The sequence below is a fragment of the Danio rerio genome, chromosome 3, assembly GCF_052040795.2.
Source record: "Danio rerio strain M-AB ecotype USA chromosome 3, GRCz13ab, whole genome shotgun sequence".
NCBI lineage: Eukaryota > Metazoa > Chordata > Actinopteri > Cypriniformes > Danionidae > Danio > Danio rerio.
In genome coordinates this window covers 4,765,188-4,789,563 of record NC_141023.1, presented here as the reverse complement: position 1 = coordinate 4,789,563, position 24,376 = coordinate 4,765,188, and the positions used below count along the sequence as shown (strand labels likewise).

Below are 24,376 nucleotides of genomic sequence, written 5' to 3'. Positions count from 1 at the left end.
TTTCAGTTCAGTTCAGTTCAGTTTAGCTCAGTTCAGTGTGATTTAATCATTACTTCCATTCATGAATTCGCTCACGAGGCATCATGGGATAGCGCAGCGTGCATGGGATGCGCACTCCGGAATCTCATCGGAAGTAGTAAGTCATGCGGGTACTTCTTGTATACTGATTTTCGAATTCTATGAATTTGGACATACTACTCGGCTCGCATACTGATTTTGGCGTACTATATAGTATGGAAGTATGCGGATTCGGACGCAGCCTAGGATAACAGCTCACGGTCACGTGTGATTTCCCGATCGCGAAAACATCATTATATTCCCTGCTGAAAAATCCAGCTTAAACCAGCCTAGGCTGGTTGGCTGGTTTTAGCTGGTCGACCAGGCTGGTTTTAGAGGGGTTTTGGCCATTTCCAGGCTGGTTTCCAGCCATTTCCAGCCTGGTCTTAGCTGGTCAGGCTGGGAGATGACCAGCTAAAACCAGCTTGACCAGCCTAGCCAGGCTGGGAGCCCAGCCAAAACCAGCTATGTCCAGCTTAAACCAGGCTGGTCAAGCTGGTTTTAGCTGGATTTAGCTGGTCATTTTCCAGCCTGACCAGCTAAGACCAGGCTGGAAATGGCTGGAAACCAGCCTGGAAATGGCCAAAACCCCTCTAAAACCAGCCTGGCCGACCAGCTAAAACCAGCCAACCAGCCTAGGCTGGTTTAAGCTGGATTTTTCAGCAGGCTTAAGACAAAAAATTACCTTTTTAGGTGAATTATACCTTATGAATACAGTATGTGGCTCATTCAACATCATTTGGAGGTGTCAATGTCACTGAGCAACGTGTGTGAAACAATGAGAAGACTCGTGCAGCCGCCTTTTCTTCTCTCCTGAACTTGAACATATGATTGGCAGAATCGTAGAAATGCTGGATTAAGATCGTCTAGGGGGTCGAATCGAGGTCGCGATGTTTTAACGATTAATTGTGCAGCTCTACAACACATAATGTCGCTTTAAAAGATTTGTGTGAGATTATTTAGGATGTTTCTATGAAAATGAATAGCGCCATCTGAGAACATGTTCAAGATAGAGGGAATTTAAATATTTATGAACAGCACAAGAAGAAAAATCAGGGTAAATATTGCTTGATAGAGTAATAAATTTATTCTACGTAATTTCCAAACATGTTGTACGTTCAAAGGTGTTAAAAAAAATAAATAAAAATTAAATTAATTAAGAGTATTTTAAATACATGACATGCTAGTATCAATTCAGAGCTAATCGGTGAAGCTATCTTATATATACTTTATTTGTAGATTTGCTCCGGTTTCCCCCACAGTCCAAAGACATGCGGTACAGGTGAATTGGGTAGGCTAAACTGTCCGTAGTGTGTGAATGTGTGTGTGGATGTTTCCCAGAGATGGGTTGCGGGTAGAAGGGCATCCGCTGCATAAAAACTTGCTGGATAAATTAGCGGTTCATTCCGCTGTGGCGACCCCGGATTAATACAGGGACTAAGCCGACAAGAAAATGAATGAATGAATATATTTTAGAGTGAAACCAGAGACCTTATTGTGCGTATATTTTTGTCGTAGTGTGTGTGGCGGTGTGTATGTGTGTTAAATAAAGGTATAAATCAGCAGCTTGTGTTGACCCAGGTCATCCTGCTCTGACTGCAGCAGCACAGATAATTCTCTCCTCAATAGAGGTGCTGCTGTCATTATTAATGCTGTGTTTTCCTCAATAGAGGATCTGATGTCATCATTAATGCTGCATTTCTGCTTTTGTCCTCCAGGTGTTGCTGTGGAAACAGAAACCGTCCGAGGGTTTGACCAATCAGACGAGCCCAGAGCTGTGGGACGAGTCTAATCCTCTGGCTGTTCATGTGAGACATTTATTGAAGTTATTGTTTATTATTATAATTTTTTTTTTAAAGAAGTCATCTCTTTTATTTGAAGTAAAACCTCTTCTCTTTGTGTGTGTTCAGCTCAGCTGTGTGTGGTCTCTGCCTGCTCCTTTGTCTCCATCAGTGGTGTCTCCATCTCTTGGTGTGGCTCCAGCTCTGGCTCCCAGTACTCCTCCCGCTCCTCCTCATGCTCCTCCTCTGTGGGGCCCTGGGGGCGACACCACCGCTGCGTCTCCACTGCTGTCCATGGAGCTGTTTGTCAGCGAGGCGTTCCAGCAGAGAACCGTCGGGCCCTGCGTCATCAGTGCCCACGAGCGAGTCTACGTGCAGGTCAGTGCGCACATCTGCATTCACACAACTAAGATAGCAATCGGATTAAAAAGTTCATGTTAACATCTCAGGCCATATCCACAGGTACATGGTATTTTAATTAACAGCTTCCCCCACTTTCGTTAAAAAAAAATCTCCATCCACATGAAAACGCAAAATAACGCACTGTGATGCATGTTAAGCACACCCCGAACCAACAGGGGGCGATAATGACACTTTTTTGCTGGGAAATACTATGAAAATGTTCTGCTTATATTGAATATCACTTAATAATTAAATAATTGAAAAATAAATACAATTTACAGGGTGGCTAAATATATCGCCTGAAATTGCATGTTTTGTGAGAGAATGACAACAATTTTTTTTGCGAAAGAAAATCAACTATTGTGAGAGAGGGCAAATATTTTGTCAGAATGCAGTTAGGGTGCTTTCACACCTAGACTTTTGTTTCGGAATCTGTCTCCTTTGCCCAGTTAGTGCGGTTCAGTTGGTATCGGTGAATCCACCAATCACTATCGAACCCACGTCAAAACAATCGCTCTGAGATCGCTTGAATGAGGTGGTCTCGGGTCGATTGAAACGAATCGATTGTAGTGAGATAGCGATGTGATCTGAGCCCGGTTATATCACAGTGTTTTATGGATATGTAATAGACATTCGGCTATATGAAGAGAGGATTATGAGTAGGGCGGGAGGTAATTCCAGATATCCTAAGTCTCCCGGAAGAGTCGGGAGTCTCCCACAAATGCACAGAGACTCCAAGATGCCCGCAAACGAGTGATAATCTCCCAGAAATCGTGCATCGCCCTCCTGGTCCTCTAATACCTCGTGCACCCTTCTCATCCCTCCCCACCGCATCCCTCCTCGCTCTTCAGACACGTCGCGCACACCTTGTCAAACACCACCAAACCACCACCCTCCCTGACAGCTGAGCGGGACTCTGCAAAATAAACCCTGAAACTCTGACCACTGTGAGGAGAGTTTACTCACACGTGACTTGTTTTAGCTCTTTTGGTTTGTTTAGAAACTTTGCCATGTGAAAGCGAACCGCACCAAGAGCAAAGAGCAACACTGTAACAGCTTTAATCCCTGTTTCGGAACAACTGAATCGATTCACCAGTTTGAAAGCACCCTACGTTTCTCTTGGAAATTTTAGCTTAGCAAGAAAATACTATTGTTTACTATAGTAATGCAATAGTTAGCAATAAAATGATTAATTTCTCTACTCTCTGACGTTTCAGTCTCGCACTGTTTTTATTTTAATTTATGATAACGCCATCATGGAGAGTTTCTTTTATTTTTAAAGATAGTAAATAAATGATTTGGTGTACTCTCCCAATCACTGTGCACTAAGAATGCTTTTGTAACCCCCCCGGTCCTACGCCACCCAACCCACTCCGAGCTAGGATCGAACTGGCGACCTTCCGCATGGGAGTCGGTTGCTCTAACAAGGAGGCTAAAGACCATGGCCTCTAGCATCTGTCGCTAAAGCACCTTTAGAGGTCAGAGGAGTGAGGTTTACCTGCAAAGCACTCACTAGCTGGCCTCCGTTACACTCACCCCCCTAAAACTCACTTCCATCCGGGTCACGGCACCAATGTAACCCCACCGGTCCTACGCCACCCAACCCGCTCTGAGCTGGTATAGAACCGGCGACCTTCCGCATGGGAGTCAGTTGCTCTAACAAGAAGGCTAAAGACTATGGCCTCTAGCATCTGTCGCTAGAGCACCTTTAGAGGTCAGAGGAGTGAGGTTTACCTGCACAGCACACACTAGCTGGCCTCCGTTACACTTTCAAACCTGTGAATCGATTCAGTTGTTCCGATACAGGGATTAAAACTGGTACAGTGTTGCTCTTTGCTCTTGGTGCGGTTCGCTTTCACATGGCAAACTTTCTAAATGGACCAAAAGAGCTTAAACAAGTCATATGCGAGTAAACTCTCCTCACATTGGTCAGAGTTTCAGGGTTTATTTTGCAGAGTCCCGCTCAGCTGTCAGGGAGGGTGGTGGTTTGGTGGTGTTTGACAGGGTGTGCTAACGTGTCTGAAGAGCGAGGAGGGATGCGGTGAGGAGGGGTGAGAAGGGTGCGCGATGTTTTTGAAGACTGGGAGGGAGACACGTGATTACCGGGAGATTATCACTCGTTTGCAGACATCCGGGAGTCTCCCCCAAATGCACAGGGAGACTTGGGATGTCTGTTGAATGACCTCCCGGTCCCCGCCCTACTCATAATTCTCTCTTCATACAGCCGTATGCCAATTACATATCCATAAAACACTGTGATATAACCATGCTCGGATCGTTTGCTTTTTCACTACAATCGATCTGCTCCAGAGTTGGTTTCAATCGAGCTGAGACCACCTCATTCAAACGATCTCGGAGCGATTGTTTTGGCGCGGATCTGTGCACAAATGGTGGTTTCACATATGCCAAACGAACCGCGCTAACTGGGCAAACGAGACTAGTTCCGAAACAAAAGTGTAGGTGTGAAAGCACCCTAAGTTTACCAACTATGAAGACTTCTCCTGCTGAGAAACACACAAATGTGAACAGAGTCCATGTAATATGATAATGAGCCTTGTTTCTCTGTGTCTTGGTCAGATCTCAGTGGATTCTTCTTCTGCGCTGGAGGCCGTGGAGCTCCAGTCGTGTTTGGTTTCTCCTCTCTCAGATCCGCAGGCTCACAGCGGCTGGCCCGTCATTAAAGGTCTCGTCAAGTGCTTTGATATGTGCATTATTTTATTGGATGTTTAACGTAATCTCAACTGGAAAATTAAAAAAGGCGGGACATAGATTAGCCCCGCCCCTTTTATAAAAGCAGCCAATAGCGTTTGGTTTTCTCACAGCTCTGCCAGTGAGAATGCTTGAGCTCAAGCGAATCAAATAAAAAGCCAATGAGAAGAATGGGGCGGGGCATGTCAGACACCAGAGAGCATTTGATTGGTCAGAAGATTTGCTGAGAAACAGAAGTATGAGGTGATGTCATAAAAAAGCATTGATCCATTTAGGCAGAAGGGGAAAAACTGCACTGTAAGCTTTAGGTGTTTATATCAGTTTTATATCTTCCAAACGTGAAATTTAGAGCCACTAGTGTCAGGATTCTGCCACTTGGGTCTTGTTAATACTTGTTTTGGTGGCGGAGTCCAGACACTAGTCCTGTCTTGTCTTGCATGTTGTGTTCTGTTATGTTGTGCTCGAGTTTTCTTCAGTCGAGCACTCATTCCTGTAATTGTCTGTGTCTTGGTCCTTGTGTGAGCATGGTCCTTACTGCTCTCAAGGGCCGTGTGGGCTTGGGATGCATGCTCTTGTCCTTGTGTTTGTTGTTTGTTCGCGGCGTGCTGTTTCATTCTCATTGATTCAGTCAAGTTGGCTTCTGTTTCGTTCGGCCCTGGGATCTGAACATGCATGCCCATGTGTGAGTGCACAGTAGGTGTTTTATTTATTGTGTACTCATATCTTCTATTGGTGTTGTGTAAGCACGTTGCTTCATGTTTACATTGTGGCCACTTGCTTTAGTGTTGTGTTTCATGTGAACATGCGGTTAATGAGTACTCTCATTGGCTGTGTGTTCTAGTCCTGTTTTAAGTGAGCACATGGCTTGTGTTGTTTCTTTGAGCCATGTGCTCCCTTGTCTATCATCTAGTCTCTCCCATCTTGTTAACCCATTATTAGTTTATTATGTTTACCTGTTTGTTTCTTAATTTGTTCTCTTTATAGCTCCCTCTTGTCTGCTGCCCCAGCCTGTTTGTCTTTGATTATCACCTTGTCTTGTCATGTGAAGCTCTGCTTATCCCTGCCAGCCCAGTCTAGTATGTTTTTTTTTTCTTTTTCTTAATGTTTTCACCCCTCACGGTTGTTTTTGTTATCTTTAATTTAATTTAATTATTAATAAAACCCATTTAGTGAGTCATTGCCCCTTTCCCCTTATCTCAACCATGACAACTAGCTTATAGATATCCTGAAAACAAACAGTCTGATACTAACATCTAAACATGTTTATTTTAATTTCCCGGACCCTTTAAAGACTCCTGCCCGTCCGACAGCTCCTTCAGCCTGACCCTCAGAGAAAGCACAGACGATGATGGAGGAGCGGATGATGAAGAGCAGAACAGAAGAAAATCTCATCCGTTCTCTCGTTGGAGACACACCGAGAGCCGCATCGCAGACGATACCACCAGAGGCTTTAAACACAAGTATACAGAATTTTACATTATAGAGCTAACATTACACAGACTGCACTGCACACATAATACTTTTTTACTGCAAATTTGTATCTTATTTCTAGTCTAAGGGTGCTTTCACACCTGCCTCATTTAGTTCGATTGATTCGCACTAGAGTTCGTTTTCCCTTTTGGTGTGGTTCGTTTGGGCAGGTGAGAATGCAGAAATCCTACTCGAGTGCGCACCAAAAGCGGACCAAATAAGCGTACCGAGACCTGCTTGAAGAGGTGGTCTCGGTACGCTTTCAAACGAACCCTGGAGCGGTTCATTTGTGGTGAGAATATGATCCGTACTAAAACAGGTCCAACCGTAAAAAGTACTTCGCCTTTTGGACTAATTTAGCTGCCGTAGGTCGATGCGCTGTGCATTATGGGATATGGAGGAAAATATTTGTTGACAGCGCTTTACCAACAGAGAGAGAGAGAGAGAGGGGAAAACATTACCTGATGGATCGTTGGTAATATTCCCGCAAGATGACCATGTCGCAGTTTAGCAAAATTAATTCACGTCTCCTCCTGAAGTGACGAGCGATGCATTAAAACACTGTTTTCTAGCCGCGGCCGCGCTTCATTTTCGAAATGTATAGTTTGTCTAAAGCAGGGATACAATCAGTCAGCGCAGTCGTCCCTCCAGAGTAAAAAGCGACATTTTGTGTCTGCCGGTTTTGTTTACTTGCGGGAGTTCATTGGCATTTTCCCGCATGTGAATTCTGACCAATCAATAAGCAGTTTAGGAAATATATTCAACAACATCTGGCCAATGAGAGATGTTGATTTTGTCAGATGAGGGCATTTTGGTTCGTCTCAACTGGTTCGGACCAAAGCCAGCAGTGTGGTGTGGAAACGACCCAAAGATGGCAGAAAATGCAACAATGCATCATTTATTACCCTTGGTGCGGACCAAATGAAGCGAACTACAGATGTGAAAGCACTCTAAATATCCAAACTTTCTTAACTTAAGAAGTGTGTGATTTGTTTTCAGAAAAAAATGAGCCAAAATCAAGTGGGTTTTTCCCTAAACAGCCCCTATAATGCATTATAAAAGGTGATATTCTGGGGTGTCCAACAATAGTATAATATTAATGCAATTTCAAAAAACACTTTCGTTATCTTATAATATGCATTCATTTTTAATTAATTATTCCAACGGCTCCCATATGATTCATTCAGCGATTCATTTGTTCCCTTCTTAGCGTAAGGCTAAACTGCCCTGATTGGTCCGATGACGCAGTCTGTTGTGATTGTCGACTAGGTTCAGCGCAAGACTGAGAGAAATGCCCAGCACGGCTTAACAACATTGTTGAAGTAGTCAGAGTGAATGTGTGAGCCTAATGCAGGAGTGCATTAAAGCAATGCAGTTAAACAGCAGCATATTGCTCCATTCTAAACCATGACACACATTCAGTATTACTCCACACAGTGGCAAAAGCTGAACTATTTGGAATCTTGACCGCCAAACGTGTGTAGGAACAGCTGACGGCGGCCATAGCTAAGACAAACGGCAGAGGATCGCGAGCTCACAAACACATTTACATCTGTAAACAAAGAAGCACCCGTCACGTTTTCAACGTGGTTTAAGTCGCCATATGAGAATATAAAGAGTTAACCTGATACAGAACAAGCGGTTACAAGTAACAAAACACAATTAAATACATCATTTGCAAGCTAGAGAAAACAAGGAGGCGGCCATTTTAATCACACTTACTTACATTTGTAAAATGGAGGAAGGAACTGATCCATGAAGTGTGTACGGATAAAGTTCCTGTCAAGCTCCCATACATCAATTGTCTTTTCTGATCCTTCCTTTAACAAACGGCTGACAAATCCCCCGTTGCATGGTAGATTATTGCATTAATCACCAGATCGTTCACTCATTAATGTTCGCTCATCTTCAGGATCAGTCCCACACACACTCGCACTTTGCAAATGTAAAGGCGCGTTCATGTCTTACCGGATCCAGCAGTTCATTTTTGGCATTGTGTCAATGTTGAACAGGCAAAAGATCCGGACCAACAACGAATCATTTAAACGACTCAGAGTCGAATTTTCTATTTAAAAAAAATTATATTTTTAAACGCTGTGCACTTTCAGATTAAAGTGAAGTTTATTAATAAACTAATTTCGAGAGGAGCACGTGCTTATGATTGATAGTGTCAAGTTCGAGGTTAGGAAAAGGAGCGAGGACTCAGGTGCAGCAAAAATGGGTTTTTATTCATTATAAAATGAAAACAAAAAGGCAAAACAAACAACCACGAGGGGGGAAAATCTAATAAAACAAATAAACGAACAAACAAACTTGACTGGACTGGCAGAACAAGACAGGGCTGGACACAACAAGACAGGAAACTATCGACGACGAACTGGTCAAGGACTGAAAACATGAGGGGGATTATAAAGCAAAAAGTAAATTGACACACAGGTGAACATGACAAACTAATAATGAGTAAACAAGGAGGGTGGGACTAGACAATAGACGGGAGAGCGCATGACACAGAGAGACAATACAAGCCATGCGCTCACATAACACAACACTGAAGCACACGACAAAAGCACGTGACCACAATGTAAACACCGAGCCACGTGCTTTGACAAAAGACGCAAGACACGAGCACACGATGAATGAAAACACTCACCGTGCGCTCACACACGCAGCGTGCATGCTTCATCCCAGCGCCGACCAAAACCGAAACCAACAAGACTGAGACGCTGGGAATGAAACGCCACGCTGCTGACAGACAAAAACACAAACACGAGTACAAGAGCACACGCGTCTGAGGGACGCAGAGCGCGCGCGCGGCCACGTCAAGCAGGAGCGCGCACACTCTGCGTACACCCACGATGGCGCGCGCGCACACACAGAGACAGAAACAGGACCAGACATGGGTAGTGTCCGAGCTCTGCCACCAAAACAAGAATTTATAAGACCAGAGTGGCAGAACCCTGACAGATAGCATCTGGTCCACGTTAGCTAACACTGATTTACCAATCAGACGACTACTTAACCACTATAAATAACCAGAGTATCTTACTTCATCCATCTTCGTCTTGAAGAATCCCCCCTTCCACCCCTACTTCTCCCATTTCCTTGTCAGGGCAGCACGGAGGCCCAGTGGTTAGCACCGCGGCTGCACAGCAAGAATGTCACCGGCTCGGACGCTTTCTGGCCAGGTCGGCATTTCTGTGCGGAGTTTGCATGTTCTCCTCGTGTTTACGTGGGTTTTCACCGGGCTCTCCGGTTTCCTTCCACAGACCAAAAACATGTAACATAAGTAAATTGACAAATCTAAATTGACAGCATAGACACTTCACAGCATCAATCTACTTCCAACATTATCAAGCAGGGGAGTTCTCGAGACCTACCTGAACTCGGACTCCCCTCTCGCCCTGCGACGGGAGGGAGCCCTGGGCTCGAGGATCTCACGAGTTCAGGGCTCTCTCCCGGGTAAGCATGCCAAACAAGCTCCATTATCAATCATCAGCTAAGGGCGAACTCTTGAAACCTCAGCTAGATGTTCTCATTCACTCAGAGCTGTGTTACACACTGCATGGGAGCTCATTTTCAAAAAACCATAATAGAGGCTCTTTAAAACAAGCCAAATCATCTGCCAGTAGGGTAAGCAAAATTAATCTTGTTTTCATTTTGAAATGAGATCATATTACTCACTTAACATCCTGCTTTCTGTCAGATTATTTTAATGGTTTTTAGTGAAAACTCACTTAATTTTGACTTACAACCTCAAGTCAGGAAAAGTTGGGACAGTATGGAAAATGCAAATAAAAAAGAAAGAAGTGATTTCAAAAAATAAAAAAAAATACTTTTATTTTATTGCAGACAAAACAACAAACATTATTGAATGTGTTTCTCATCATTTATATTGTTTATTTCATAATAAACACATATTGCAACTTTGGTTTTGCAAATCATTTCAAAAAAGTTGAGACAGTACAGCATTTACCACTTTGTAATGTTGCAATTCGTTTTCACAACACTTAAAAGACGTTTAGGGACCAAGTGATGAAGTGTTTCAGGTGTTGTTTTGTCCCGTTTATCTTGCAAACAAGTCTCAAGGTGGGCACCAGTATGGGGTTTTCAAAATGCACCACACATTCTCTATTGGAGACAGGTCGGGACTGCAGGCAGGCCAGTCAAGTACCTGTATCCTCTTCCTTCACAGCAGGACTTTGTAATGTGTGCAGAATGTGGTTTAGCATTGTCTTGTTAAAATATGCATGGGCGTCCAAAACCTTAAATAAAATGAAGCTGACCAGAAATATTTTGTGTTCATAGTCAAGTCAAAATAAATCACTACTTTCTTTTTTCATTTGTGTTTTCCATATTGTCGCAAGTTTTTTCTGATTTGAGGTTGTATTATTTCCGCAGCGCAGACGATATCGCCAGACGCTTTAAACACAAGAGACCGAGAGCGAGGAAAGCTGAGCGGAGGAGACGAAACGATGATGAAGACCGGAGTTTAAACACACTGCGCTTCAGCTTCGTCCTGCGGCCCGTCTTTAATAACTCCATTCAGTTCCTGCACTGCCGGCTGCGTGTGTGTGATGCGGACGAGGGGCAGTCAGGGGCCGCAAAACACACCTGTGCTGACGGACATCCAATACCTGCTCTCACACGCATACAGGCTTCACAAAAGGTACTTATGATTACTTAAAGGGGAGCTATTATGCAAAAATCACTTTTATAAGGGGTTTAAACTCAGTTGTGTGGCAGCAGTGTGTGAATATATCCCGCCTCTAATGCTAAATATTTATGAACTCAATTGTTTATAATCACACTTGATCAAACCCTGCTGAGAAATCCAGCTTAAACCAGCTTAGGCTGGTTGGCTGTTTTTAGCTGGTTGACCAGCCTGGTTTTAGAGGGGTTTTGTCCATTTCCAGGCTGATTTCCAGCCATTTCCAGCCTGGTCTTAGCTGGTCAGACTGGAAAATTACCAGTTAAATCCAGCTAAAACAAGCTTGACTAGCCTGGTTTAAGCTGGATATAGCGGGTTTTGGCTGGTCATCTCCCAGCCTGACTAGCTAAGACCAGGCTGGAAATGGCTGGAAACCAGCCTGGAAGTGGCCAAAACCCCTCTAAAACCAGCCTGGTCGACCAGCTAAAACCAGCCAACCAGCTTAGGCTGGTTTAAGCTGGATTTTTCAACAGGGAAATAAGACATTCTTTCTTTGTGCGTGTCATCAGAGAGGAAAGCCCCACCCATTAGTGACATCATCTCTTGTGATCTCTCATTAGCATATAAACAGCCCTGAGTAACAAGCAGCCATCTGGCGGGGTCTGGTGGGAGCACTTTTAGCTTAGCTTAGCTTAGCATTTCAGATTAGACCATTAGCATCTCGCTCAAAAATGAGCAAAATATTTTTGAGAATTTTCCTATTTAAAGCTTAACTTTTCTGTAGCTATATCATGTATTAAGACAGACCAAAATAAACGTTCTGTTGCTATTTTCTAGGCCGATATGGCGAGGAACTGTACTCTTATTCAAGCAAGAGTAGCCAAGTAACACGTAATATTTAAACTAAATATAATTACACTTTCGAAAATTAGCTCCAGCAACATTTACTACTTAAATCCCCCTGGAATCATGAGTGTTGAACTGTTTACTCATGTGTTTGTGTTTGTTACAGTGTAAGGACAGAAATCTGTCTCGGCCCGTGTTAGTCACATATCCTGCTGGCTTTCTGGCGCCCCCTGCTGGTGAGTAGGCATCACTGCAGCTGCATTCACATGCACATTAGTGTTGAAAATACCCTCAACTGAGTGTGTGTGTGTGTGTGTGTGTGTGTGTGTGTTCATAGGTAAACTTGCTCAAACGCCTGCTGAGATGTCGGGACAGGCTCCGTCGCCCACCGGTGTGTCTTTTGTTATTTAATATAATTATTTATTTTGGGTTGCAATAGATTTTGAATGAATAGAATAGATTTAATTTGACCATACAACTACAGCAATATCTGGAAATGAAAGTAATCTTCTGCCAGTTTGCAATATCCAGATGTGCACCTTAATATTTATTACATTTCGGTTTTATTATAGTAAGTCTGTTCAACTTTTTAGTGTTTGTGTGCTTGTTTAAGTGGTTTATGAGGACATATTTGTATAATGCCATGGATATGAACTAGGACTTACAACGTTGGGGTGGTTTATGAGGACATGCCTTGTCTTGTTGTAATTGAAAATTGTTTAAAATCATACTTAACAGGGTTTTTTCACATGTGAGTGTCACATGGTCGCCCACTGAAGCTAAGCAGGGCTGTGCGTGGTCAGTACCTGGATGGGAGACCAAATGGGAAAGCTAGGTTGTTGGAAGTGTTGCTAGTGAGGCCAGCAGGGGGCGCTCAACCTGTGATCTGTGTGTCTCCTAATGCCCCAGTATAGTGAAGGTGGCTCTATACTGCTCAGTGAGTGCAGTCTTTCAGATGAGACAATAAACCAAGGTCCTGACTCTCTGTGCTTGTTAAAAATCCCAGGATGTCCTTCAAAAAAAAAAAAAGAGTAGGGGTTTAACACCGGCATCCTGGCCAAATCTGCCCACTGGCCTCTGTCCATCATGGCCTCCTAACCATCACCTTATCTTAATTGGCTCCGTCACCCTGTCTTCTCTCCACCAATCACCTGGTGAATGTTGTGTGGTCTGGCACAAAATGGCTGCCGTCGCGTCATCCAGGTGCATGCTGCACACTTATGGTGGATGAGGAGATTTCCCCAATGTGTAAAGCGCTTTGAGTGCCCAGAAAAGCGCTATATAAATGTAAGGAATTATTATTATTAAGGCTATATAATATGCTGTTATTACAGTATAAAATACATTACACATATGGAGAGTCCTCGTAAATCACAAAAAACATCCTGTGTGTATCCTGTATTCCTTACATCCTATGGACCAAATGTCCCCACAAGTATAGCAGTACCAGTATATTTTGACCTTATGGAGACATTTTTGTAGCCCCCATGAAGAAAACAGCTCATAAAACAGAAAGAATGAAGTATTTTAAAACTGTAAAAACACATTGTTTTCTTTAAGGGTTGGTTTAGAGCAGGGGTCACCAATCCTGGTCCTGGAGGGCCGGTGTCCCTGCAGGGTTTAGCTCCATCTTGCCTCAACACACCTGGCTGGATGTTTCAAGTATACCTTGTAAGACCTTGATTAGCTTGTTCAGGTGTGTTTGATTAGGGTTGGAGATAAAATCTGCAGGACACCAGCCCTCCAGGAACAAGTTTGGTGACCACTGGTTTAGAGGTAGAGGTATAGAATATATAGCCTGCCCAGTAAAAAAAAATCATTGTGTCTATGAGAAGTCCCTGTAAAAATAGCTGCACAAGTGTTTGCACAAGTGTGTGCGTTGATTAAAATGTTACGTATAACCACAGGTTAAACAGGGCTTAAATATCCAGGATCCAGCTGAAATCTGATACGCTGTTCTGTCGATTTGTCCTACCTTGTCAGATTCTCCTACCTCCTGTTCAAAAAGTAGGTAGCACATTTTGCTGACGCAATATGCTACCCATCAGATTTTGCTACCAGTGGAAAATTTTCATGTGAAGCAGTGTAAGTTAAAGCTGTAATATCGTCCTAACCTACCTAATCCCTTACCCCAACCTCAGAACCATTCAAATACAGTGTTAGTAGCATGATCTGATGGGTAGGATAAAGAATAGAAACCCCACCCCCCTCCACTTCACTTTCTTTCGTGAGTGTTAGGGCCTACTCACACTATGCCATTCGTACCGTGCCCAGGCCCGTTTCCCTGATCGTTTGAGAAGTGTGAGTGCGCTGAATCGGGCTCAAGCTCGGTTCACTTAGCCGGCACTGGCCCGGTTGGAAGAGGTGTGCCTGAGTGCGGTTCACTTGGGCTTTGGCACGGTACGCTTGTGTGTGAGTGCAAAACGCGCCAAAGCCCGAAACTGAAAGCGAGACGTGACTTTTACAGGGCTGTTTTATATGGATTTATTAATCATTCTTACTGTTCAGTGAACGCAAACTGCCGTCGTTTATTAAAGACACAAACTCCTCACAGCACGACAGCTGCACCTTCGGTAGACCACCTCATTCCTGCAGCACGAGGGCTTTATGATTGTTTTTGAGCGGCAAAAGTGGCGGATCTGTTCTGCGAAATATCTGACAGCGTGTCGCCGCATCCCTAAGGACTGTTTGGCGAAGTTTGACTGCATGTTGCTGCATATCAAACGACTGAAACGATATAACTAGAGAAATCTCCACTGTGCTGCTGAGTGAGAGAGCGCTTCTCACTGAACAGCGCAGCAGCGATGACGTAAGCGTGCCGAGGCCCGATTGTGGTGTGGGTACGGGCCGTCGGGGGAGAAGGGAGGGGGGACAAGCGTGCTTTGGCCCGGTTCGAGGCAACTGTACCTAGTGTGAGTACGGCCTTAGTTAGTGTGGTAAAACCTAGATGGATTAATTGTTTACTAGTACATTTACTCATTTACAGATGCTTTTGTTCAAATCGGGTGTTTCAAATCAACATAAATCCGCAGTATGTAGATGCCATGGCCAGACTAAGTTAGATTAGCAGTTTTTATTTACCGTGGTAAACACAGTAACCATGTTTTTGTAAGTGTTTTATTATTAAATGAATTACTACTGTAACCATGGGTTGATGTTTTTGTGTTGGTTTGTTTAGTTTTTTTGTGGTTAAACCATAGTTATTTTTCATAAGGATTATTTGCTGTGAAAAGCCTTACGCATTCACATTAACCCTTTGATGCGTATATGGTGTTAAAGTGACTTCTATAGTTTTGCTATAAATTAATTTCTTCACTTGGTTTAAAATTACATTAGAAATGTATGTGGGTCATTTTAGGGTGCTTTCACACCTAGATTTTTGTTTTGGAACCTGGCGTGTTTCCCCAGTTAGCGCGGTTCGTTTGGCATATGTGAAACCAGCAATCGCACTCGGATCCGCACCAAAACAATCGGTCCGAGATCGCCTGAATGAGGTGGTCCCGGCTCGATTGAAACGAACTCTGGAGCGGATCGATTATAGTGAGAAAGCAATACGATCCAAACCAGGCTATGTTACAGTGTTTTATACTCTAGATATGTAATGGGCATATACGGCTATATGAGAATAACGAGTAGGGCAGGATGTCATTCCGTCTGGTAAATGTGCGTCTCATGTCAAATACGAAAGTGAAAGCATGTTAACTATTAACGAGAGCTGTTTATCCGTTAGGAAGACTGACCAAACAAGTCTGGTTTATCTGTATTTCTCTCTATAATGTAAAACCTAATATACATAAATAATGCATAAGCCAACTCCTATGTATGAGAAAGTCTTACCTCTGATTAATATTTAGTGACAATGTCTGTGGTTGTCACCATTCAAAATGAAAGCACAGCTTTTTCGCTTATAATGCCTCATTGCTCATCGTCATAAATTAAAATGACGCATGTCAGCTGAGCGGGACTCTGCAAAATAAACCATGAAACTCTGACCAATGTGAGGAGAGTTTACTCACACGTGACTTGTTTTAGCTCTTTTGGTCCGATTAGAAACTTTGCCGTGTGAAAGCGAACCGCTCCAAGAGCAAAGAGCAACACTGTAACACTTTTAAGCTCTGTTTCGGAACAAGAGAATCGATCCACAGGTGTGAAAGCACCTGTTTCATTTGGTCCGGACCAAGCGCAATAAATGATGCATTGTTGCATTTTCTGCCGTCTTTGGTCATTTTCACACCACACTGCTGGCTTCGGTCCGAACCATTTGAAACGAACCAAAATGCTGTCATCTGACAAAATCCACATCTCTCATTGGCCAGAAGTTGTTAAATATATTTCCTTTACTGCTTATTGATTGGTCAGAATTCACGTGCGGGAAAATGCCAATGAACTCCCGCAGGTAAACAAAACCTTTTACTCTGAAGGGAGGACTGCGCTGACTGATTGTATTCCTGCTTTAGACAAACTATACATTTCGAAAATGAAGCGCGGCCGCGGCTGGAAAACAGTGTTTAATGCATCGCTCGTCACTTCAGGAGGAGACGTGAATTAATTTAGCTAAACTGCGACATGGTCATCTTGCGGAAATATTACCAATGATCCATCAGGTAATGTTTTCCCCTCTCTCACTCTCTCTCTGTTGGTAAAGCACTGTCAACAAATATTTTTCCTCCATATCCCATAAGGCACAGCGCATCGGCCTACAGCAGCTGAATTAGTCCAAAAGGCGCAGTACTTTTTGCGGTTGGACCTGTTTTAGTACGGATCATATTCTCACCACAAATGAACCGCTCCAGGGTTCGTTTGAAAGCGTACCGAGATCACCTCTTCAAGCAGGTCTCGGTACGCTTATTTGATCCGCTTTTGGTGCGCACTCGAGTACGATTGCTGCATTCTCACCTTCCCAAACGAACCACACCAAAAGGGAAAACGACTCTAGTGCGAATCAATCGAACTAAATAAGGCAGGTAGGGTGCTTTCACACCTGTGAATCGATTCAGTTGTTCCGAAACAGAGATTACAATTGTTACATTGTTGCTCTTTGCTCTTGGAGCGGTTCGCTTTCACACTACAAAGTTTCTAATCGGACCAAAAGAGCTAAAACAAGTCACGTGCGAGTAAACTCTCCTCACATTGGTCAGAGTGTCAGGGTTTATTTTGCAGCGTCCCGCTCAGCTGTCAGGAGAGGTGGTGGTTTGGTGGTGATTGTTAGGGTGCACGCGCGACGTGTCTGAGGAGAGATGCGGTGGGGAGGTGTGAGAAGGGTGCGCGACGATGCCTATTTGAGGACCTGGAGGGAGACACGAGATTACCGGGAGATCATCACTCGTTTGCGGGCATCCGGAGACTCGCGAAACATCCCGCCATACTCATAATTCTCTCTTCATATAGCCGTAAGCCTATTACATATCCATAAAACACTGTGATATAACCGCGCTCGGATCGGATCGCTTTCTCACTGCAATCGAACCGCTCCAGGGTTCGTTTCAATCGAGCCGAGACCACCTCATTCAAGCGATCTCGGAGCGATTACTTTGGCGTGGAACAGAGCGCAACAGAGCGCGATTGCCCTGTTCACATATGGCAAACGAACTGCGCTAACTGGGCAAACGAGACACGTTCCGAAACAAAAGTGTAGGTGTGAAAGCACCCTAAGACTCATGTTGTGTACTAGAAAGGGTTTTACATAGCTTGTGGCGTCAAAGGGTTAAAAATGTCCACTCCTGTTTTTCCATTATAACCGTGTTTGTTGTGTCACGCTGATCTGAGAGCTGTGTTTTGCTTGTGTTCAGGCGCAGTGGAAGGCTCTGTGCTGCTAGTGGTGTTCGCTGCGTTTCTGATGGGGTTGTCTCTGATGGGGGCGCTGTGGTGCATCTACACACACACCGGTAAAACACACAAAATCACACTATGTGCAACACAGACTCATTGATAGTTTTCATTCTCGTGACCTGTGCGGTGACTGAAAAACCATGAGCCGTAATGGCGGCTACACTGGGATCTCCATAGAAATGCAGCACCATCTGCTTAAAGAGCACAAGCTGTTTCAAGCTAGAGATCTGCGCGGGACTTAATTTTGAATCCCACTCCCGCCCACACCCGCCTGGTTTTAGCCCGAACCCGACCGCTCCCACTTATATTAAGCATATGTTGTCCCGTTGCTCGCCCCACCCCGTTTTCTACCCGCCACGGCCCGATCCCACTAAAGAGCGGGGTGGAGAACAAAACCGAAAATCACCCAGCTATACAGAGTCCAGACAGCCTATAACAAGGTGTCTGTATAAACACACACACAGCACCAAGCACACACACACAGACAAAGCTCTCTCTCTCTTATTCGCGCACGCGCACTAACACACACACATAAACACCAAGCACACACACAGGCAAAGCTCTCTCTCTCTCTCTCTCTCTCTCTCTCTCTCTCTCATTCTCTCTTCTCTCTCTCTCTAACACACACACACACACACACACTCACACACACACATAAACACCAAGCACACACACAGGCAAAGCTCTCTCTCTCTCACACACACACGCACAGCAACAAACAATCTAAACACAGCATCGCGCTATTTCATTTACACACATACATACATTTACACCCATGTCATCCTCTACTCTGCATCATGTCAGTTTGTTACACAGAACTTCATTTGTAAACGAATTAGATTTGTTTTTCTTGCATGTATTGATTCCTTCGGTTGTTACCAACATCTGGTGAAAATTTCAAGTCAACAGCACCTTTAGAAATATGATTGAAATATGATAAATGGTGACGTGTTCAACACTTATTTCCCCCGCTGTATATTGATTATTGTGACAGGCCTAGGCAATGATTCATTTCACACGCAAAATGAAACATTTCACGGCTTCAAATAATGTAGCCCTGGGCACATATTCCCAATAAGCCTGTGCGGTGGAATTAACCTACCCAACACAAAGCATGTTTGTGGTTTGTTTTTCAGGGAGGCATGATTTGACCCAGAGAATCAGTGTTATAGAGACCACCGTACCGAACCCCGGCTTCATAAACCCGCCAATACTAATGGAGGAAACCAGCAGTTTCCATGATGTCAACGACACACACAACAACTTTTAGGAAATGAGCAAAAGCTAACATGTTTGATGTGATTTCTGCATTCTCTACGCCAGGGGTCACCAAACTTGTTCCTGGAGGGCCGGTGCCCTGCAGATTTTAGCTCCAACCCTAATCAAACACGCCTGAACAAGCTAATCAAGGTCTTACTTGGTATACTTGAAACACCCAGGCAGGTGTGTTGAGGCAAGTTGGAGCTAAACCCTGAAGGGACACCGGCCCTCCAGGACCGAGATTGGTGACCCCTGCTCTACGCTGTAATCAGTATCTGTAAGTGAGCAGTTTTCTGTATTTTGTGATCGATGTTTTTGTTTTTCCTCTTTTATTCCTGCTTTTGATTTGCATTATGGGATCTTGATCTTTCTTCTTTCAACTTTTAACCTTGAAAAGTGTGAAAAGGTGTTTTTTCTGAGCACGTGTAATAGTCTGCAGTGCTCTATTGTCTGGGTTGGTGTTGCAGGCCCGGATTGGCTAATCGGGAGGACCGGGAGAATTCCCGGTGGGCCGGTCTGTTTTTTGGCCGCGAGGGCCGGTGTCCCTAGCTCCAGAATCTGTGAGACACTGCTCACTGCAGAGCCATTTGAGCAAAGCTGAGCTCCAGCGAGAGGGAGCATGAGCTCTCGCTCCTCCTCCTGTAAGCTGTTTTAATGCGTGCACCAACCCCACCCCTAACCCTACCCCCAGTGACATCACTCGTAGAAGAAGTGCAAGGAGGAACGAGAGCTCAAGCTCCCCCTCGCTGGAGCTCAGCTCTGCCCAAATGGCTCTGCAGTGAGCACCACTTGGAATCTGTTGCTCTCAGCAGCCACACTTTTTAATTTTTTTTATTTATTTACTTGACCACAGCCTTTTTATTCATTATTTTACCGCAGCTCTGCTCTTTTTATCTATTTTCTCGCAGCCTGCAACCCTAATGTATTGCTGTTGTGGTCAAGTGGGTAGCACACTAGATTACGATGTCGCTGACCCGGGTTCGATCCTCGTCTAAGTAATTTTTTTTTTTCATATTTATTGTTAAGACATAAAATACTGTTAGGGTTGTTGAACATTTGAAGTTCTAAAGCAGCTGTTTTCTCAAAAAAAAAAAAAAAAAAAAGACGTGATAGTGTAATTAGAAACTGATTTGGAAATGACCTTATTTTAATATAGTCAGTGGTGAACTGAGGTGGGCCGGTCTGAGGCTTGAAACTCCAGGGCTGAAAAAGAGTCCCACTCCGGCCCTGTGGTGTTGTATATTATGCTCAGGGCCGGAGTGGGACTCTTTTTCAGCCCTGGAGTTTCAAGCCTCAGACCGGCCCACCTCAGTTCACCACTGACTATATTAAAATAAGGTCATTTCCAAATCAGTTTCTAATGACACTATCACGTCTTTTTTTGAGAAAACAGCTGTTTTAGAACTTTAAATGTTCAACAACCTTACAGTATTATATGTCTTAACAATAAATCTAAAAAAAAAAACTGTCAATCAGTAAAGTTCCGAACCCAGATTGGTGGCGTCATAACCTAAAGCGCTTACCACTGTACCACAACAGCTGTACATCAAACAGTGACTTATCTAGTTATATCATCATTAACCTGCAGGCTGCATCTTGCTCACGAGGCTACGAGAAAATAGATAAAAAGAGCATAACTGCGGTAAAATAATGAATAAGAAGACTGTGGTCAAGTAAATAAATTAATTATTTTTAAAAAGTGTGACTGCTGAGAGCAACAGATTCTGGAGCTAGGGACACCGGCCCTAGCGGTCAAAAAACAGACCGGCCCACCGGGAACTCTCCCGGTCCTCCCGATTAGCCAATCCGGGCCTGATTATGCTACAGACACCTTGTAATAAACTGCAGCGTATTTTCTGTTATTTTACACACTTATTTATCTAGAAATTATTCATTATGTTATTATTTCAAAACAACTGAAATGTCAGTACAAGTCACTTTGTTAAACTGTAGAGTTGAAATTTCAACATTAATAAGTCAACAAAGCAGAGATCAACATCCCATAATACAAATCACCACCGTAAATAAACAGAAGTGAATCACTAAATACAGAAAGTTTTCATTAACAGATAATGTACAAAGTGAAGCTGCATTCTGCTCTGTGACTGATCGCTGCTGATGTATTATTAGTGTGTACAATCATCTCATTGATTTATCTGTAAGATTTGTGCATCTTTAATATTCTTTAATTTATTAAACGATCACTCCATTGTTTTATAATGAATGTGTTAGAGTGCTTACGTAGACAGATGTGTTTCTAAAGTGTCATAGATATATACACTAGATATCGCATAGGGACCCTGAGCATGCGTCAATAGCGCCGCCATATTGGTACAGTGCTCCCAATACAAATGTCATTTAACCGCACTAGTCAAGACAGTGTTATTACGTGAAGATGCGGGACTTTAGCGCTGTCTACGGGTGTAGTAACGAGCAAACAAAGAAAACAAAGCACAAAGGCAGAACATTTCATAGGTAATATTAAGTTTTTTTCTGTTTTTGTATGTTCTGAACTTTTGTGCTAATCAGGTCACGTTATTGATGATAACAGTCACTTACTGCATTCACCATAAGGCAAAGCAGCTCCAACTCGCACTAAACACTCGGCTTGTGCTAGTTTTGTTGAATAAAATCAGCAAACAATGCAAAATAAATATGACAACGAGATGCTGCGCTGCCAGAAACTTGCATTATTGTCGGCTAGTGAACGAGCCCTGCTGAAAAATCCAGCTTAAACCAGCCTAGGCTGGTTGGCTGGTTTTAGCTGGTCAACCAGGCTGGTTTTAGAGGGGTTTTGGCCATTTCCAGGCTGGTTTCCAGCCATTTCCAGCCTGGTCCTAGCTGGTTAGGCTGGGAGATGACCAGCTAAAACCAGCTTGACCAGCCTAGCAGGCTGGGAGCCCAGCCAAAACCAGCTATGTCCAGCTTAAACCAGGAGCTGGATTTAGCTGGTCATTTTCCAGCCTGACCAGCTAAGACCAGGCTGGAAATGGCCAGAAACCAGCCTGGAAGTGGCCAAAACCCCTCTAAAACCAGCCTGGTCGACCAGCTAAAACCAGCCAACCAGTATAGACTGGTTTAAGCTGGATTTTTTTTGCAGGGAGTCGTTCATAACGGGGATTCATTCACAAACGAATCGCTCCCTCCGTCAGTGTGAGAAGTGAAAGCAGGAGAGGAGCTGTTTTTCAGGACATGATTAGATCAAATTTAACAGTGAGGGTGGATAGTACATTTCTGTACACACAAACACAAGCTTTTTGTCAGGAATGCCCGTGCGGTCACTGATCCATCAATGTAGAAAAGTGATGTAAAATTATAATTTTCGTAATTAGAAAAAAAAATTACACACTAACATCCAGGGAAACTCCCGATCACAGATATATGTGTATATGTGTATATCTCTGGCTTTGGATGGCCACAGTCCTCCACTGTACCTTGGTCCCGCATTCATTTCAAAGGAGCGCTACCCTTGACGCATTCCGTCCAATAGACAACAATAGGCCAGGTGATATCTAGTGTATATATCTATGCTAAAGTGTAAGTATTAATAAAATAAACTAATAAATGTATTAACTTATTTCTTAAAGGGACAGTTCACTCAAAAAAAAAAAAACACAAAAACACAAAAATAGATTTTCTGAAGAATGCTGGAAAGATTTACATCTGTAGTTGAGGCAAAATACATATATATATATATATACCATGGAAGTCAATGGCTGTTTATTTCCAGCATCTTATTTTGTGTTTAATAGAAGAAACAGATATGGAGAGAGTAAATGACGTAAACTGTCCCTTTAAACTTGAGAAAATAAAAAACAAAGGTGTACTTTTAGACTTTAGTATGTTCTTCTAGATCTGTTGTATTACATTGTTGTTATTATTAAAGGTCAGATCATGGACTAGTTATGGCTGTTTTTGATGCTTTGCAAAGCTTTGGTTGGTTATGAATCAAGTGTGAATCAAACTGCTGGATTCAGAATCAGATTTGAGAATCAAACTGATTTGGTTCACTGGAAATGATTCATAAATCAATTTACCTTTCCAATCAACCCTCCCGTTTTTCCCGGGATTCTCTCGTATTTTACTGTTCTATCCCGCTATCATCCCGTAAAGGTATTTCTCCCGTATTTTCAGTCTTTCTCTGAACAGCCGAGCCTCCCTATACGCAATCCATACCGCCGAACCACCAGGGGTCGCCCCTTGCTCTAAAACATGAGTCTTCTGTGCTTTCGCTTTGTTTAGGAATGAAAACGCTTATAAATAAATATTAAAAACGGCGCGATTCCATTTCCTTTTGATTACAGGTGCCGTCGCCCATCCTATACAATCCTCAAAACAGTCATATAATGGTGCATGACTGTCAGCTGACGCGCTCCATAGTGATAAACAGACGCTGTTTCCCAAACTGATTCTGTACACGCGATTTGAAGCGGAGAGAGGGTGCGTATTTAAACAGACATACACACATAATTAATAATAATAACATATAAGGATGTCGATCTTGGTTGGGTTTTTTTTCCAAACACAACTGATTTCGTCTTAAATAAGCATTAAAAAGTTAGGAAAGCAGTCTTTTCATTATAATGTTAGTTGTGTGCATTTTTAAAGTGACACCTCTTCAGGGGCGGACTGGCCATCTGGCAATTCTGGCAAATGCCAGAAGGGCCGGACTATTTTTTAAATGTGGGCCAGTATGCTATTTTTATTATTATTATTATCATTATTATTATTTGTATGTATCGTTTTTACATGCAGGCAGCTTTTATCTCTTGCAAGATGTGAATATTATGATGATGATGATGATGATGATGATGATGGTAGTAATAATAATATTAAATGTTAAGCATTGGTCCAATCGGCAATGGCCGGCTGGTTTCAAGATGAGCCGACCCAATTAGAGGTTACGCGAACGTAATCAAAATCTGGCAAGACTGTCAAACAAACAGTAAGTGCAACACAAGCTTATTGTCAGAGATGGATGGTAAAAATGAAAGCCGGTGCCGAAAAATTCAGCGAAAACAAAAAATTGCTCTAAAATCAGACGCTGCTAAATGCAGAAATTTAACTGAAATAGTCTTGAAAGTTGGTGTTTCTGTGTGGAGTTTGCATGTTCGCGTGGGTTTCCTCCCGGTTTCCCTCACATGTCCAAACACATGTGCTATAGGTGAATTGCAGGCCTAATTGTCCATAGTGCATGTTTGTGAATGTGTGTGTGTGTGTGTAGGGGTTTCCCAGTGATGGGTTGCATTTTGGAGGCCATCAGCTGCATAAAACATATGCTGGATAAGTTGGCGGTTATTCCGCTGTGGCGAGCCCTGATTAATAAAGGGATCAAGCCAAAAAGAAAATGAATGAATAAAATGACTGTATGGAT

General features: G+C 43.2%; 1 protein-coding gene across 19 annotated transcripts in view; it reads left to right on the top strand.

The window, feature by feature from the left end:
- The window catches only part of engl (endoglin, like), a 449,904-nt gene that overhangs the window by 17,455 nt on the left and 408,073 nt on the right, over positions 1 to 24,376 (top strand). Inside the window, exons 11-21 of one of the 19 annotated variants that reach the window (XM_087243551.1) lie at positions 1,776 to 1,865; positions 1,968 to 2,216; positions 4,818 to 4,923; positions 6,241 to 6,409; positions 10,818 to 11,085; positions 12,080 to 12,149; positions 12,251 to 12,304; positions 17,703 to 17,798; positions 18,879 to 19,067; positions 19,275 to 19,440; positions 19,782 to 19,964. In XM_087243551.1, coding sequence (XP_087099677.1) covers positions 1,776 to 1,865; positions 1,968 to 2,216; positions 4,818 to 4,923; positions 6,241 to 6,409; positions 10,818 to 11,085; positions 12,080 to 12,149; positions 12,251 to 12,304; positions 17,703 to 17,798; positions 18,879 to 19,012 — 1,236 coding nt within the window. In that variant the 3' untranslated portion in view covers positions 19,013 to 19,067; positions 19,275 to 19,440; positions 19,782 to 19,964. Of the gene's footprint in view, positions 1 to 1,775; positions 1,866 to 1,967; positions 2,217 to 4,817; positions 4,924 to 6,240; positions 6,410 to 10,817; positions 11,086 to 12,079; positions 12,150 to 12,250; positions 12,305 to 17,702; positions 17,799 to 18,878; positions 19,167 to 19,274; positions 19,965 to 24,376 lie in introns of those variants that run through there. The other 18 variants (XM_087243553.1, XM_087243549.1, XM_087243550.1 and 15 more) reach the window with 18 other exon arrangements.